The sequence below is a fragment of the Myotis myotis genome, unplaced genomic scaffold (assembly GCF_014108235.1).
Source record: "Myotis myotis isolate mMyoMyo1 unplaced genomic scaffold, mMyoMyo1.p scaffold_m19_p_1, whole genome shotgun sequence".
In the NCBI taxonomy this organism is placed as follows: Eukaryota; Metazoa; Chordata; class Mammalia; order Chiroptera; family Vespertilionidae; genus Myotis; species Myotis myotis.
This window is the reverse complement of record NW_023416313.1, coordinates 120,385,781-120,404,121: the sequence shown is the minus strand read 5'-3', so window position 1 is coordinate 120,404,121 and position 18,341 is coordinate 120,385,781. Positions and strand designations below refer to the sequence as shown.

The 18,341-nt window shown below is 44.9% G+C and overlaps 1 protein-coding gene across 1 annotated transcript; it reads right to left on the bottom strand.

The window, feature by feature from the left end:
- Positions 1-1,928: 1,928 nt before the first annotated feature.
- FZD8 (frizzled class receptor 8) lies at positions 1,929-5,559 on the bottom strand. The gene has a single exon (XM_036350031.1). The coding sequence runs from the start codon at positions 4,731-4,733 to the stop codon at positions 2,679-2,681; it is 2,055 nt and encodes a 684-aa protein (XP_036205924.1). The 5' UTR covers positions 4,734-5,559; the 3' UTR covers positions 1,929-2,678.
- Between the last annotated feature and the right edge of the window lie 12,782 nt (positions 5,560-18,341).

The window sequence follows — 18,341 nt, the reverse complement described above, 5'->3', positions numbered from 1 at the left end:
TTTTTTTATTTTTTTAAAGAGAAGAAGGGAGAGGGATAGAAAGTCAGAAACATCGATGAGAGAGATCGATCAGCTGCCTCCTGCATGCCCCCCAGTGGAGACGTGCCTGCAACCAAGGTACATGCCCTTGACCGGAATCGAACCCAGGACCCTTGAGTCCGCAGGCCGACGCTCTATCCACTGAGCCAAACCGGTTCGGCGAGTGTTCTTATTGCATATCTAATTTCAACAATTCAATTAACACCAAGAATGACTCTGGAAAGGATTTGCAAAATGTTTTTACCAAGAAACTTCTTAAAAGACTCCAAGATAAGCCAGGAAAGTAGTTTCTGTCCTATTAATTAAAAAATATTTTTTAAGACCACTAAATATTCCTATTAGGAAAAGTAAAGAGAACAAACATCTTAGCAGGCTGCAGACAATAAGTTCCCCACCTCACAGTTAGATGTCCCCATCATTAGCAGGGTAGCTGCCCATTTCTTATCTTGATTGACAGGTTAATAAGGGACCTGGGGCTATCTTTTCAGTATGAACATACAACCTTACCAATTACTTTTAAATTATTGCTAATCTGTCAGAAAATAATAAGCATGAGAAATAAAAATATATGAAAAAGAGAAATGTCTGAAGATTTTACTCCTGGTGTGATTTTAAAGGTTCAGTTCAGAAAACCTGTCAGAATTTAGTCAATAAAATTTAGGTGCTGAGGGTTTTCTATTTTATTTTAAAGGAAAAACTTGTAATGTATAATAAATAGTTCATTGGTTCAATTAGGAGCAAAAAAAAAAAAGGGAGTTTTTTAATACAATTGTCCAGCAAAGGAAAATGCTTTAAATTGGGGGATTATGTGTGCAGACCACCTGTAGGGCATTCAGAGCCCTTTTCTATGATGCTTCAACCCATTCCTAGCTGCCTGCAGGCTGGCTAACAATGCCTGGAAAAGCTGTTCAAAAGGCTGAGCATACTTGTGCTTCTGGTCTTCACTGTTACAAGTCTCCCTCTCCTGAGCTCTCTCCCTTTTAAAGTAAAAGTCCCACATCCCTTTAATGGAAGAACTTTAAGGCTCCATGGTGGCCAATTGGTATGTACCAAGAAGAGCCTGGCAACAGCTAAAGAAACTTCAGTTTTACAGCACATTTGGAGAGAAAAGATCAAAGTTTTTCAAACTCAAAAGACCAAGTTCCCTACAGATTAACACTATTCATTTAGCTCCTCTTAAAGAAATGATGTGCTGGGCCACTGGGCAGACAGGTAAAAAGTTCAACAATTGCCAAAGTATTCTTCTGCTAATTCAACAGCCTTCTGCTCAAATAAATTAGTTTAGTGTTGACAGAAAAACAATAGCCTTTTCTCTAGGAAAAGCAGCACATTTGATATACACAAGCCTGGAAGGTCATTAAGATGTTAACCCATTAGTTTAATCCATTAAGGGTGCCTGTTCCACTACAGAGTGTCAAGTGACTTATACATACTGTACACTGTATTCTGAGGGTTTAAAACATTCACCTTTACACTTCAAAAGTATGTTCAGTCCAGGTGCTTCTAAAATCATGGACATTAGAGAGAGAAAAAATGTGGGGTAAATCATTTAGTAATATTATACAAGATAAATAACAAGGCCTGAGTGGAATTACTTCCTTGCAGTAGTCCATATACACATGCTAAGGTGAGCGTTTTCCACAGATCAAAAAAGAGCTACCATTAAAAACACCATCTCTTTGGAGGGTGCAAAACTCAGTTTTGATTTCAGTTCAACAGTGATTTTTACTTTACTAACAACTTAAGAACTAGAATTAATAGGCCATTTTCTCCATATCTAAGATCAGTGTACAGAGAAACCAGAAAGGGTCCATTTTTCCAACATGTTCTTAGCAAACACTTTAAAGGTAACAGCTTAGAAGAGTTAGGGGGAGAGGGCAATGTTTAAATCATTTATCAAAAATCATTTTATTGACAAAATAGAATACTTATATTTGTTCTTACAGGAATGACCTCTAAACTTTTTACAAAAAATGTACAGACTGTATATCTCTGGATATGTACACATTTTACATTTTTTACACTTAACAAATAATTATATAAATACATCCTCTAATGTAAGAAACCCGTATTTACTTGGGGTGTATAATTAAGACATTTCATGTTTATTTACTTAAGGCATTTGCCTGGTCATTAAGAATACCCAAACCACTCAATCCAATTAGGTTGCGATAATCCTTCCTTTAGGATGCATAAGGAGTAAGAGTTTACATAGGAGAAAAATAGGTCCCTCTGGTAAAATCTGTAGGTCTGGCTTCAAGTTCCAGGAATGGCAACCAAGGAGGGCTCCAAGCCTTGGGTTCTGGGAACGCTGGAGAGTCCACCCTTTTCTGCCAATTGAAATAAACGTCTCCCGCCTCCCTCCCGCCTCGCCTCCCGTGAGGAGCTTCTCGCATATCAATGGGGGAAAAGAGGCTGGATCTAGGAGTCCTCAATGCCAGGTACTTTGTTCTAAGCCAGTCATGTAAGTTTCAGCTAATGGATACCATTAAGAGTTCATTATCATGCTAATAGCAGTCAAAAAAAAAAACCACACCAAAAAAACAAAACAAAACCCGGTTAAGGGGTGGGAACATCAGCCCCTGGAGTGTCCCTTGGCAGCGCTTGGCCTCTTCGCCCCCCCCTTTCCTTCCCTCTGCTCAGACTTGGGACAATGGCATCTGCTTTGGGTAAGACACTGAGCTGGTGGTGCCAGATCGCCACGTCAGGCCTGTGCTGATGTCACTGTAGAGCGAGCCCGCTGCCCCGCTCGCCCCCCCGCCGACTCCCCCGCCCCCGCCCGGCCCGCCAGAGTCTCTCACGCCAGCACCCCCGCCCACCGCAGCACCCTTGCTGGCCCAGCAGCAGCGGGTGCACAGGGCCCGCCACGAATCAAGTGTCTTGCCTGACCAGACCCACACGCCCGAGGTGATGCCCACCACCAGGCACATGAAGTACTTGAGCATGAACACCGCATAGTCAGGCCGGCGTGCCTGGTCCGGCTGCAGGTCCCGCAGGCACGGACAGTTGTGCGTGGCCTCCCAGCGCGGGCGGTTGTGCTGCTCGTAGAAGAGGCAGGCGACCACGATGGCGGCAGGCACTGTGTAGAGCACAGTGAAGAGGCCCAGGCGGATCATGAGCTTCTCCAGTTTGTGCGTCTTGGTGGGGCCGCCCTGCTGTTTTATGACCGAGCGGATGCGGAAGAGAGACACGAAGCCGGCCAGCAGGAACATGGTGCCGATGAAAAGGTAGATGACGAGTGGCGCCAGCACGAAGCCGCGCAGGTTGTCGAGGCTCTGGTTGCCCACATAGCAGATGCCCGCCACCGGGTCGCCGTCCACGGAGCTGAGCGCCAGCACGGCGATAGATTTCACGCTGGGCACGAGCCACGCAGCCAGGTGGAAGTACTGCGAGTAGCCCGCGATGGCCTCGTTGCCCCATTTCATGCCCGCCGCCAGAAACCACGTGAGCGACAGAATCACCCACCAGATAGAGCTGGCCATGCCGAAGAAGTAGACGAGCAGGAAGACCACGGTGCACAGAGCCGGGCCCGTGGTCTCGTAGCGCACATGCTGCTCCACCGTGCCCAGCTCCTGGTACTCACCACGCACGCCTGGGCCGCCCGCGCCAGCCCCTGCCGCGCCCGCGCCCGCAGCAGCCGCGCTGCCCGCACTGCCCGCGCCGCCCGTGCCTGGCGCGCCACCGCTGCACGCCACCTTTTCATGCCCCGCCACCAGGCGTACCAGGTAGCCGACGGACACGAAGAGGTAGCAGGCCGAGAGGAAGATGATGGGCCGCTCCGGGTACTTGAAGCGTTCCATGTCGATGAGGAAGGTAGACACGGTAGCGAAGGTGGACACAAAACAGAGCACAGACCACAGGCCGATCCAGAAGACAGTGAAAGCTCGTTCGTCCTGGCTGAAGAAGGGGTTGTGGCAGGGCAGCGCGCAGTTGGCAATTTGGCCAGTCTTGACGCGGTTGTACAGCGGGTGCCGCTCGCTGGCCACACTCACCATTGGAGCACGGCACTGGCAGCCCGGCTCGCAGGGCGCCGCGCCGCCGCCAGGGGGCCGCGCCTTCCCGCCGACACGAGTTGGGGGCGAAGCCGAGTCCCCGATGCCCCCGCCCTTTCCTCGGGACGCGGGCCTGGCCCCTGACGGGCGGCCTTGGCCGTTGCCCGAGAGCGGCCGTTCACCAGGAGGAGGCGGCGGTGGCAGGCGGCGCGGCGGGCTGGGCGCAGTTGTGGTGAGGTCGGTGTGGTTGTAGTCCATGCACAGCGTGTCCGGGTTTCCCTGTTCTGGCAGGCGGTCGCAGCGCATGCGGTCCGGCCAGGCGAAACCGTACTGGCGCATGAGGGGTGCGCATCCGGCCTTGGCGCGCTCGCACACCGAGCGGCAGGGAGGCAGGGGCTTCTTGTAGTCCTCCAGGCAGATGGGCGTGTACATGCTGCACAGGAAGAACTTGAGATCGGGCGAGCACTGGATTTCTACCAGCGGCCAGAACTGATGCACTTCCAGACCCGCCTCGTCCTGCGTGTCGTGGTTGAACTGGTTGGGCATGTAGGTGTAGTTATAGCCGATACCCTTGCACAGCGGCACGGTGATTTCTTGACAAGCCAGCTCCTTGGCTGAGGCGGCTGCAGCGCCGCTGGAGCGCTGCAACAGCGTCAAGGCGGCCAGCACGGAGGTCACTTCCAACAGGTAACCCCACTCCATGCTTCGTTCCCTCGCCTTCCTGGCAGTGAACAGAGGGGCTCCGGAGGATCCAGAAAGACGAGAGAGAGAGAGAGAGAGAGAGAGAGAGAGAGAGAGAGAGAGAGAGAGAGAGAGAGAGAGAGAGAGAGCCGGAGAAGAGAGTGAGTGCCCTACTCGTCTTTCTCCTGTTTCTCTCGAGAGGTTGTTTATCCGCCTAGTCCCTAATCCCTTCTCGGGACACGTCCACACAGCGCAGCCCGCCGCTCCGGGAAGATGAGGGTGGCTGCAGCAGTGCGCTACAGTTCCTGAGGGTTTACCCTGATCGAGCTCAGCCCTTTCGGAGCAGAGTGGCTGGCCGCCGGCTCATCGTCCCTCACTCACTCGCGTTCTCTCCGCGTCGCGCCGGCGCCGGTGACTTGGCTGAGCGCAGAGGGCGGCGGCGCAGCAAGTTTCCTTTCCGGCCGCCGCGCGCAGTCAAGATGGCTGGGCCAGGCCGCTTCCCCGCGGGGTCAGCCCCTACGGACCCTTACGCCCCCCGGGGGTTCATGTTCGTTCCCAAAGCCGCTCTGCTGCCTCCGGAGTAGGGACCCGCCTCCACCGAGGCCCAGTCCCTCTCTCCACGGCGTCGGTCCGGTAAAAATCCGCGCTCCAGCCGGCAATCAGCGAAGTGCAGGCAGCCTCCTCCTCGCTAGACATGCAGAATCAAATCCAGACCGGAAGGCGGAGCAGACACCTGAGCGGCTCGACTGGCGCCCACAGCTACCTCCTCTACGGCCGGAGCTGCGCCCTTCACCGAACTTCCCTGTTGCGGCCCCGCTAGTCTCCGCGCCGTCTCATGAATATTTATACCGCGCGGACTTGGTTTCCGCCCTCGGCCGGGCACGCCAATCTCAGGGAACCGGGCGGAGTCTTCTCGCTCCTTAGGCCCAGCCTTCCTTAAGGCGGTCCAAGTGTCCGCACAGTCATGCGCGGAATCTGCGGCTGGAGAGTTTCGGTAACCTTGGGATTGACCGCAGAGACGGAGTTTTTGCCACGATTGCCGCCCCTTGCCAGCCCGTTCCGTCCCGGCGCTCAATGCGTCTGAGGACTCGGTTCCATTTCTTTTTTTCTCGGTTTCATTTATAAGTCTGCACTTGGGGGACTGGGGACGAGGTTTTAACTCAGTGCACGCTCTCCTAGGCCCGTTTTAAACAAATTAAATCCCCGCTTAAGAGTCTCCCGAATGTGGGTGGCCTATGGACCATGGGGGCCCGCGCCCCTCCGTGAGCTGGGGCCGGGCGCTGTGGGAAATTCGATAAAGGGTACCCTGTTTGGAGTTCTCAGAATGATGGTCTTTGAGGCTTGGAAATGTGGGAGAAACGGGAAAGATGGCAGTATATTTTGGATGGTAGGGTAGGACGAGGGACAGCCCGGACGGAGGTGTCCCGGCGCCCACCTGCGGACACGCGAGGGGCGCGAGGCACAGGGGCGGCCCCGGGGTTCTCCTGCCTCTGCCGAGTGACCTGGGCGGGCCTCCGTGTCCTTATTGGGAGAGCGAGGTAATATCTCAAAAGGGATTCTGATAATGAGATGAGATAAATATGTAAGGCACCCGGGACCCAGTTCTTCCTTAAGGGACATAATTCCCTTCACCTTAAAAAAGAATGAAAAACTTATAAATAGGACTGGAAACTGCAGCTGGATTCACTCTCCACCTTGTACTTTTGGAACATGTACATCTATCCAAAGTTCACGTGTATTTGCCAGAGCTGCCTTCTCTTCGATGGGAGGTGGTGCTGCGCCCTGGAGCTGACGTGAGGGCAGGTCTCCATGGTCTGGAGAGTTGAGAGGGTCCTTGGCTGCTTTTAGCAGCCACTGGGTACGCCGCCAACCAGTTGTGCCGGCGGTAGCTCCGCGACCACCTTATGAAGTTGTTGTTGTTGTTGGGGGATGGGGGGGGGGGGGGGGGAACGTGGGGCTTGCGGCCTGGCAGGTTCATTTACGCTAGTTAGGACTTCCTGGGGGAGGGGGGGGTGTCTTTCTCCTACAATGGAGTGTTTATTTTTTTTTTAATTGATGTTCTGTTTCATTTAGCGCTTGTATGGAATTCATGCTGGGGCTGTAATTACTGTAATCTCTGGAACCAGCATTTCAGTTGGCCAGGAGGGTGGCAAAGTGCATGTTCTCAGTTCTCCCTCGTCCACCCCCTCTACCTTCCTCCCTCCCCCCTCCCTCTACCTTACCCTCTACTTTTCCCTCCCTTCCCTCTCCCTTTTCCTTTCCTCCTTCTTCTCTTGTTGTCTTGTCAAGATTTTTGCCAGGTTTCACAGGTGTGAGTAGAGCATGAGAACCAAAGTTGTTGAGAGTTTGGGAATAGAAGAAGAATTAAAGGTCCGTTTGAGGCCAGTTAACTTTTTTGGGGGTGGTGGTGGTAGTAGTTGTTTAAAAACAACTCTCTCGAAACAAAAATTACTAGCACATTTGTATATTGCTTGAGATAATGGACTCTATGGCTTCCTCCTTCTGTTATTTCTAGTTTAGCAACCTCATCTTGCACCACGTTCTAAACAGACAGGCAGACCGCCCCCCCCCCCCCCCCCCCCCCCCCGTTTGGCAAGTTTTGTATACTCACCAACCCCCCCCCCCCCAACTGAAGTCTGGTTAGAACCTATCTCTACCTCAACTGAAGTCTAGTTAGTTAGAACCTCTTTACACTGAAAAACAACACTTCCTTAGCACTTACGTTTGGAAAAACTGAACTCCATAAAATTTTGAAATTCAAAGGCTTCAGAAATTAGCTGATTTAGCAGAAAATGGTCTATTAAAAAATGTAAAGACTCGACTTTTACTAGGTCTTTCTATCAATTCTTTCCCCCTCTCCTAATTGGTATTCTCTTTTATGGCTTATTGAATGTAGAAAGTTAACTATTTCTTTTGTTGGTACCTTATTAATAGAGGGCCATTCTCCAGAACATTCAACTGCAGAGTAACAACTGGTAATTCGTAGAATTAGCGTTCTGAGTGCAGTTGTGAAGGCCAGGAGCCCCCCTCCCCCCTCCAGGCTGCTTGGCCCAGACCACAGATGGGAGAGGCTGGTTTCCAAAAACAGCACAGATGGTGAAAAGTTTCTACTGCTTTTCTTCAGCAGGAAAATGTCAAATAGCGAAGTTTAGAATTACACTATATAAATTTACTAGAATTAGGCGAAAACAAATGACATTTGAAAATTGAGGCTGAAAATAGTTGATTTTGGCTTTTAATTTTTTTATTTTTTATTTTGAGTCAAGATGAAAGCTTTGATGATGTGGAATGTGGAACTTTTTGGTAAGTATATTAAGCTTGCAGGAGAAAATAAGTAAACAAAAGTTCAGAGCTTTCAAAAATTGTATAAGCTATTTAGAGGATCTGACTTGTGAGATTAAAACCATTTACATAAAAATTATTAAAATTTACTTCTAATTGAGAGAATATAAGAATAGCATTTAAAATATACTATTAACTGGCTACTTGACCATGTTTGAGTTCAGAGATTTAGGAAACCAATCCTATATAATAAAAGTGTAACATGCAAATCCACCGAACAGCAGAAAGACCATCCGGGACCATGCTATGACACCCACTGGCACCAGGCCAGCCAAGGCAGGTGCGATGTGATTGGTCGGGCTGGCCATAGCCTCATGATCGCCCTGCAGAGGGAGGAGGGTGGGGCCTCCTTCTTCGAGGGAAGCCTGGGTCCCTTGTGCCTGAGGGAATCCCACACAGGCAGCTGGGGGAAGGAAGGCCTACTATTGCACAAATTTTGTGTATTGGGCTTCCGTTTAGTGTATAAAAGGCAACTATGGGGTAGCTAGGAGCAAACCAGAATTATTTATCAACATTGTTGGCTAAATAATGATTTTTTTCTTTTGTACATAAGCAGCTGTTCTTTAGGGAAAGGGAAATAGCTTTAGGAGTGACATAAATAATGTAAGAAACTTTCTAGAGGGATTTCTAAACAGATATCTTGTTCCTGAATAGTCCTGCAAGCTTAATAATATAAATAGTTGAAGGCACGAATCTAACTCAGAAGAGGGAATTTTTACAAAACATCATTATTTAATTTTATAATTATTCTAAGTTAGATATATTGTCTGTCTTGAATTTAAGAAATTTAAAGGAAATTATGTTTTAGTGGATTTTAATTTAAAAATGCAACATAAGATTCTTGATACAAGAGTGGGTCTAACATGCCAATAAATGATATGTTCCAAAGATTAAGCAGAGAACTCTTTATAACTAATGATATTTCCCCGGTGTTTTATAAAACAACAATTGTTTCTCCTAAAAGTTTATTTTCTTTCAGGGGAACAATGAAATACTATATTATCTACACTAATAAAAGACAAACATGCAAATTGACTATACCTTTGCTATGCCTTAAGCCAAGCCCACCAGCCAATCAGAGCAACTATATGCAAATTAACCCAACCAAGATGGCGGCCGGCAGCCATGTAGCTGGAGCAAACAGGAGGCTTGGTTGCCCCAATGATGGAGGAAGCCAAGCTTCCCACCTGCCGAGGCCAGCTCTGAGCTCCACTCAAAACAACAAAGTTTCAATTATGGAAGGTAAATAAACCCCAGATACCTGCTTTCAGCCGGCCGTGGCCACGGAGCTGGAGTGAGCAGGAATCCAAGCTTCCCTACTGCTCGTCCTGGCCGGCTCTGAGCTCCTCTCAAGGCTACAAAGTTTTAATTATAGAAGGTAAATAAATCCCAGAATAAAAAAGAAAAGGAAAAAAGGAGAAGCTGGGAGCTTCCGTCGCTGGGGGGGGGGGGGGGGCTTGGCCAGCCTGAAAATGGCCCTAAGCCCCTCACCCAGACTGGCCAGGCACCCCAGTGGGGACCCCCCACCCTAAAGGGGGTGTGGCCAGCCTGAAAACAGCCATCATCCCCTCACCCAGGCTGGCCAAACCTCCATGGGGTGAGGGTCCCCACTGGGGGGGGGGGGGCTTGACCAGCCTGCAAACAGCCATCAGCCCCTCACCCAGGCTGGCCAAGCACCCCAGTGGGACCCCCACCCTGATCTGGGACACCCTTCAGGGCAAACCAGCTGGCCCCACCCATGCACCAGGCCTCTATCCTATATAATAAGAGGGTAATATGCAAACTGACCCTAACAGCAGAAAGACTGGGAATGACTGGTCACTATTACACACACTGACCACCAGGGGGCAGACACTCAATGCAGGAGCTGCCCCCTGGTGGTCAGTGCACTCCCATAGGGGGAGTTCTGCTCAGCCACAAGCCAGGCTGATGGCTGCCAGTACAGCGGTGGTGGTGGGAGCCTCTCCCGCCTCCTCAGCAGCGCTAAGGATATCCGACTGCAGGTTAGGCCTGCTCCCCGCTGGCAAGTGGACATCCCCCAAGGGCTCCCGGGCTGCCAGAGGGATTTCTGACTGCCAGCTTAGGCCCAATCCCCCGAGAAGCGGGCCTAAGCCAGCAGGTGGTCATCCCCCGGGGGTCCCAGACTGAGAGAGGGCACAGGCCGGGCTGAGGGACCCTCCTGAGTGCACAAATTTTTGTGCACCAGGCCTCTAGTTAGATAATATAAAACTCCATTATTGAGTAATATTGGGGCTTCTTGGTGTTTTAAAATCTGTCTTTCAAAGGATGATGTTTCTTGAGTTACCTACCACTTTATGGCTGGAAGGTAAGGTAGTGATTAACCAGTCTTGCTTCAATCTCTATTAGAATCAGAATGGGTGAGATTATTTTTATATTCTTTCATATTAACATTAAACTATAGTAAAGGTCTTTCTCTTATTTTCTCCATCACTAGGAAAAGGATTCTGTGTCTGCTATAACAAGGCCAAGTTATGAGTGGATAGAGATAAATGAGGCAAATATGTGCCACTGGCCAGAAATCAGATTCTCATTTTACATGCAACTGCCATTGTGAAAAGTGGCAACTGTACTGTCATTATCTAGAAGCAGGAAGGTCCACCACTGGTTTATTCTGTCACTCAACAATGTCAGACCTGATAGTGGGTTTTGAGTCTCTTGGCTTGCCCTCTAATTACATGGGGCCTCCCTCTGCTGAATAATTACATTTCACTGGATAGCAGCTGGACAGGAAGACTGGCAGGACATCCTCTTGTGCAGCTCACTTATTAGAAAAGAAAACCCTTCCTGGAAGGACTTTGACTAACTTCCCCTTAGGTCTCACTGGTTTGAACCTGTCACCCCACTCTTAGCTGCAAGGAAGGCTGTGAAAGCTAAGGTCTTGTGGGTGGCTAGTGCTCTTGTGGCAAGGAGGCAGAGGAAGGGAGAATGGCTATTGAGTAGACAAACAGCACTCATCCACACATTACTATTTGGAATTAACTTTCAAGCAATAATATATAGCCAACGTTCCTAGTCTTCCAAAATATTTTCTTCAGGGCTAGGAATCATTGAGATTCAAGAAAACCTTAGTACCTACATTTTTTTTCCACGTTGAAGTTCTCACCATACAGTTCTCTGTATAGTTGATACAAATGTCAAACAGCTTACTACTTATTTTATTTAAGTGTGTATAAACTTCATAGTGTAACTCCTTATTTCCTTTTTGTTAAGCCTCTCCCCTCCCTTTTGGAGACTTCATTAAAAACATGAACATAATATTGAAAGCTTATTTTTTAGTCTTTTAGTCTTATACCATATAACTTTAAAAATATTTAAATATAATGTAGGAGAAACTATTGATTAACATCTCTGAAGGGCTTATGGATGTGAAAGAACCCGTATACCAGAAAAATGTTGGTACAGGTAAGAGTGTACTCTGGTAACAATAAAATGTGATCTCAAACACCAATAAAATTTACATTAGTAATAAAAATAATTCTTAGAGTACTAAGGGTATGGAGGTGGTGGAGATGACAATGGCATTTCTATTTTGTTTCTCTGACCAGATTCAGATAAACAGGTGTAATTTTTTTCAAGAGATGACAGCATTTGATTATCATTCTGGTATGAGTCTTCCTTGCTCTTAGAAAAAAAATGTATTTCAACAGGATTAACCTGGTAGTTTATAATAAGTATAATTTGTAGTGTAATTAATAAAGATAAAGTAAAATTTGATTGCATTAATGTGTTGAGTTTATTGCAATAATACCTAAACATTATGCTTTCTCAAACAGTCCAGTAGGGTTCAGTTTGAAAAATCCTAGTTAGAATCTGTTAAAAATATACCAGTAAGTGAAATAAAGCAGGATATAGAACTATATGGTGTGAGCCCAATTATATTATTATATATGCATTAAAAAAGTTCACCAAAATGTTGTCTAATAGTTGTGTTTAAATCTGGTTAAGTAGGAGTAATTTTTTCTTCTTGTATAATGATCTAAATTTTATATTTAGAAAAAGTTATCTTGAAAAAACCCTTAGCACTGATTATGTATTATCTTTGCTGTTCCGAATTGTATTTTGTCTTACATGGTTCAAAATGACCAAAGAGCATGTTAGTTATCTCTTTCTCTCTACACAGGGTCTATACCAGTGATGGCGAACCTATGACACGCGTGTCAGAGGTGACATGTGAACTCATTTTTTTGGTTGATTTTTCTTTGTTAAATGGCATTTAAATATATAAAATAAATATCAAAATATAAATCTTTTTTTACTATGGTTGCAAATATCAAAAAATTTCTATATGTGACATGGCACTAGAGTTAAGTTAGGGTTTTTCAAAATGTTGACATGCTGAGCTCAAAAGGTTCGCCATCACTGGTCTATACCATCCATGTATGACCATATGCTGTTAAGATATGTTTTAGCTGATTTACAAATTGACTTCTTGTCTATCTTATTGTGGTTTGGATTCTCTAACCCCAGTGTTCCAGAGCTGTCCTGACTGAGAATTCGTGGTTTTGAATGGGATGAAGGGGTGGAGAGGAGGAAAGAAAGTTTTAATTGGAGGGCCGCAGAAATGGCATTACAAGTCGAACTCTTGTAAGATGGCACCTTGTTTGTCTTGGGTACCATGTCTAATTTTACCCCAGGTCAGCGATTTTTAACCTTTCTCATCTTATGGCACACACATAAACTAATTACTAAAATTCTGCAGCACAGAAATATATTTTTTGCCTATCTGACCAAAAAATGGTATAATTTTGATTTATTCACACTAGATGGTCATTGTTGTGTTGGCTGTTGTCATTTTTTAAAATTTGACAATATAAGGGAAAAGAAGTCAGTGCCCCTGACTAAATAGTCAGTTGTTGCCTGTTTTAAAAATTCTTTAAGGGGAAGAGATCAACCAAAGGACATGTATGCATGCATATAAGCCAAACCAATGGACATGGACAACAGGGGGATGAGAGCATGAGTGACGGGGGGCGGGGTGGGGGGCGGGGTGGGGGGTGGGGGCGGGGGCAGGATGGGGGTTTAATGGAAGGGATGAGGACACATTTGTAATACCTTAACTAATAAAGAATATGTCAAAAAGAAAAAAAATTCTTGCAGCACACTGGTTGAAATCACTGCCCTAAGCCTATAGCAGCCTGTTGTCCATGACATGAGGTCATCTCTATAGTACTATAGAGTGACATGCCAAACCATTTGAGCATTTCTTTTTACTGGTTATAGGTAAAGTAAAAGTTACTGAAGAAGATTGTGTGCAGTGGTGGAGAGAAGAAGAGCTTGGGATCAGGTACTCCTAGGGAAATTACAGCTCAGTTGTTTGCTACCTGTGTGGTCAGGTAACCCACAGTCTCTCTTTGTACTTAAAGTATTGAATGACAAAATCAGAGTCCCTCATAGGTTGTAATGGTTATATAACGTAAAAGCCAAAAGGCACTGAGTGCAATGTTGGGACTTTGATACATGAATTGAGCTTCATAAGACAGATAGAAACACTGCCGTACTCTATTATTAGTTGAAGCTATAAAAGCCAGCTTAGATCCAAGGCCAGGGCATAGACTTTTCTCAAAATAGAAGGAATTTCAAATATTTGGGGGGCCATATTTAGAAACTACCACACCCACTAAGTGCCAAGTCCTATGTTAAGTGTTAGGGCTAGAAAGATGAATAAGACAGAGAAACAGAACTAGTGTGATATATATGATTTATTATGAGGAATTGGTTCATGCAATTATAGAGGCCGAGAAGTCCCACTTCCTGAAGTCCCCTCAGAAAGGCCAGTGTTGAGTCAAGTCATATGGCCTGAGAACCAGAGAGGTTGATGGTATAATTCCCAATCTGAGGGTAGGAGAAGGCTGATGTCTTAGTCAAACAGGCAGAGTAGGGGTGAATTCTCCCTTCCTCTGACTTTTGTTCAGTGCATGCCCTCAGTGTGTGGATGAGGCCCACTTACAGTGGGGAGGGCAATATGCTTTACTGAGTCCACTGTTTCAAATGTTAATCTCATCCAGAAACACCATCACAGATACACAGAAATAATGTTTAGCCAAATATCTAGGCATCCCATGATCTAGTCAAGTTAACCATTAGCCAAGGGCTGGGAAAGGCCTTCACAGAGATTTTGAAGAATGATCAGGAATTTGCTAATTTGAGGAGAAACAGAATGTTTTAAGTATGTGACAGAGCATTTACAAATCACTAGGATGAAATTGCCTTTGCATTTGTTACATTTGTTCATGGAATGGCAAGAACTTTTCTTGAACAGAAACATTTTTATTCAATCAGTTGATATAATTTACACCTTTGACGAGGTTGAATTTGGATCTAGAGAGTTCAGTATCTGTTATCATGTTTTCAGCTTCCAGTTACTTGATCCAGAGGATACATTGTCTCACGTTACCTGGAATCTGGAGGTGGGATGACTGAAAAGTTTGTGAATTTTGTGACTCCATGATGCTAACAAGGCTAGGTCCTGTCCATCTTCTTTCTCTGTCAGCCTCCCTGTGTTGGTTCCTTTCCCTCATGGTTCCAAAGTGGTTACAGATGGAGGCTCACACTTCATACACAGAAAGAGGAAAAGAGGCAAAAAGAGGGACATTCTTCTCTCTGGGTCTCTGTTTAAGATACAAGAAAGCTTTCCTGGAACTGACTTTTTAATTCTCATGGGTCAGATTGGGAGACAGACCATATTACTGAGCCCTGGCAGAGCTGAGAAGAGATCATTTGAGTAAAATGTGAGCTTTGCCAACCAGGAAGAAAGGTAGGAGCATTGCCGTGGGAAGGTAAACAAAGGTGTTTGCTTGAACCCTGGGGCCTGTTACAACACACAGTCAAAGGCTAGCATCTCTTAGGGCAGTGATGGCGAACCTATGACACGTGTGTCAGAGGTGACCCGCGAACTCATTTTTTTGGTTGATTTTTCTTTGTTAAATGGCATTTAAATATATAAAATAAATATCAAAAATATAAATATTTGTTTTACTATGGTTGCAAATATCAAAAAATTTCTATATGTGACACGGCACCAGAGTTAAGTTAGGGTTTTTCAAAATGCTGACACGCTGAGCTCAAAAGGTTCGCCATCACTGTCTTTGGGTCTAAGTCCTGCTGTCCAATGTCAAGTCCTTTTTCCTCTCTTTCCCATAACTACATGCAGGTGTGATATGTTAATTATATTCCAGTTACTTATTTCACAAGAGCAATGGGTTTTGCTTGAGAGTATAGTATATTCCTGCTTTCAGAAATCTAGTTGCCTGTCAGGCCTCTTAGCCAGGATGGGGAGGGACCCAACCTGGCAAAATGAGCTGGGTGGTTTGTAGTGTTTGATTACCCACCCATCTCACCCAAACTCCTTGCAGGTTACTTACTGGAAGAAGCACCGTACTAAACAGCTGGGAAGCATGAGTATTAAGAACTGCTAGAAATGAAAATTTATTTCTCATGTATGTGGTTTCCAGAGCCTTGTGGGGCTGAGTAATTCACACCTTCCACTAACCTGCATACAACATGGGATCCAGGGGAGCTGTTTGGGTGTTTCTGTCTGTGGATATGGCCAACTACCTGCAGCTAGTGCCACCCATGGAAGTGCTAATGTTTCCCTGTTCTTTATCTTTCCTCTAGCATTTTGGGTCTTTATTCAATTTTACTTTCTGTATACTAATCCTATCTTTACATAATACATAGTTCTGAGGAAAATATTTGTGGCATAATGACTGAGCACTGTTACTGTACTGATCTTGGTAATGGCCTTTCTTCTGTGGATGCTAGTAAAGAGACCCTTGCTTATGAAATCTTGCCTACAAACCTTTCAGTAGGATGTGATTGCTGGACTTGTTAAAATAGGATTTTCTACCAGGAGATTCCCCTATCCCACTCAAGGTGAGCCTGATTCACCTCCGTGGCTTTTTACATTTCACCTGCTCCCAACCCCTACTGTAAGTCTGCCTCAGTTGGCAATTGTTACTTTTGAGGGAGAATCTTTTCTTCACATATTTGGCTTTATCATATTCTGCTACTTTGGGGGCTAAAAAGGACGGGTTCTTGTTTTCATTTGTTGGTCTATTACTCTGTTCATTATTAAATCATTGCGTTTTCCAGTAGGATCCATGTGGTCTCTGGATTCCTATTTCAAAAAGATGTCTCTCTTTCTATCCGTGTTGACATCGTCTCAATTTTTGTGATTTTTTTGGTCTTGTCCTCTAATAATAAAACAAATAGAACAGAAAGATTCACTTTATGTCTTATCTGTCAAAAATCTGAAAGGTTTCATTTTCTATTAGGATGCTATTGGAGTTTGGTAGCCTTGTGGTAATAAAATATCAAGGTTTCTGCTGGAAGGTCATCCATTGAAATTATACATACTATTTTTTATTAGAGTAAAACAATGTAGGTATAACTAAATAGAATGAATCCTAACCTATAATTCATAATTGCAGAATGATGAATATGAGCCTTGTTCCTGAATCCCCCAAGTGAGTAATAAAAACTGCACTTGGGAAACAAAGTTTGGATTCTATGCTACTAGTTACTACAAGGAATAGTTAAGTGTAAGACTAGGAGTGACCAGAATAAAGGTGAAAAGTGGTTTGATCTGTATTACATTGGTAATGTTTTGGAGGGTAGAGAGAGGAGACTGGGTGGGCAAGGTTGGAGTAAAATGATGTTAGTTACCATTTATAGCATGCTTTGTTGTGGGAGGCTCCGGGCTTGACCTTTTTTTATTATTTAAGATGTTTTGGCAACTGGTAACAGTTAACCCAACTCATACTGGCTCATGCAAGATAGAAATTCATTGTCTCACATAACAAGAAATATAGTAGTAGGGTAGATTTGCAGGTTGGTTGATACAGATTTTGAAACATATCATGAAAGATTCAGATTCTATTTCTCTGTCCTGCCTCTCTTTAGGCAGTTGACAGTAGTAACCCCAGTCAGATGATGGCTACACATCCCAGGCTTCAAATCCAGAGATAACATCTCAATGAGATACAGCAAACAAACAAGAATGGGGCTATTGCATTCCTTTTCTCTTTCCCAGAAGTATTCTGAAAGATTTATTGGCTGCATTGGGCTAAATCCCCATTCCTAAAGGGAAAAAGGAATGGGCTTACCACAATTGGCTTAAACAAATCAGGTCACTCCATCTCTTGGAGCTTGAAAGGAATTAGTTCCTCTTTCTCTGAAGGACCTGGCCATGTGGAGGAGGGTGAAAAACTGAATAAAATTGGGGTTTATAAGAAGGAAAAAGGGAAGTAAAAGGTGGATGTTGACTAGGCAACTAATATTCTGCTACATAACAGTATTCATTTCCATCTTTATCTCCATCTCTATATATTTATAATGTCCAAACCTCATGGAAAATTTGCATGATAGATGTTAAAAGACATGTTTTACAGATGAGACTCATTCCACTACCACATTCTGTATCACAGTTTTTTTGGTGTTTTTTTTTTAAATCTTCACCTGAGGATTTTTTTCCATTGACTTCTACAGAGAGTGGAAGGGAGGGAGAAGGGGGAGGTGAAGAGAGAGAGAAACACTGACATGAGAGATGTGCCCCTACTGGAGCTGAAAATGAGGTATGTGCCCTTGACCAGGAATCGAACCCGAGACCCTTCAGTCCCCAAGCCGATGCTCTAACCACTGAGAAAAACTGGCCAGGGCATATCACAGTGTTTTTAAACAGTGGAATCTTCCAAGAAAATCTTGCGCCAAACTACAATATATAAACAGATAAAAATATGTATGTTCCAATGATGAAATGAACAAAAATATCAACCAGTTAGCTGCCACACATCCAAAACGGAAACCATCCCTACATGCCACAATATTTTGAATTTAATTAAAAAAATCAATTTTTAATGAATATTATAAAAATAAATATATTACTCACAATTCAGGTGTTCTTGAATATTTTTAGCCGAAAATTCTCATGAAAAATGATTTTAAAATTGGTCAGGGTTGCCACTTGGGGAAAACATTTTTTTTTTTTATAGACAAGCATGGCATGTGGGGAAGGACTGCCGCTTGCGTCTACAGACGCGTATGGCGTACAATGGGTTAAAGAACCCCAATGAGGCTATTTTGATGAATATAAAAATTTGAAAATATCAGTTATGGATGATATTTATGATATCATATGAATACCCAGATTCAGAAAAGGACCAGTGCTGACTTTACCTTTCCTAACCAATGTCTCATAAGAAGTTTAGATATAACCACGGAAATGACCAAAGCAGCTTTATTCTGAATGCTTCACATAAATGCTGATCT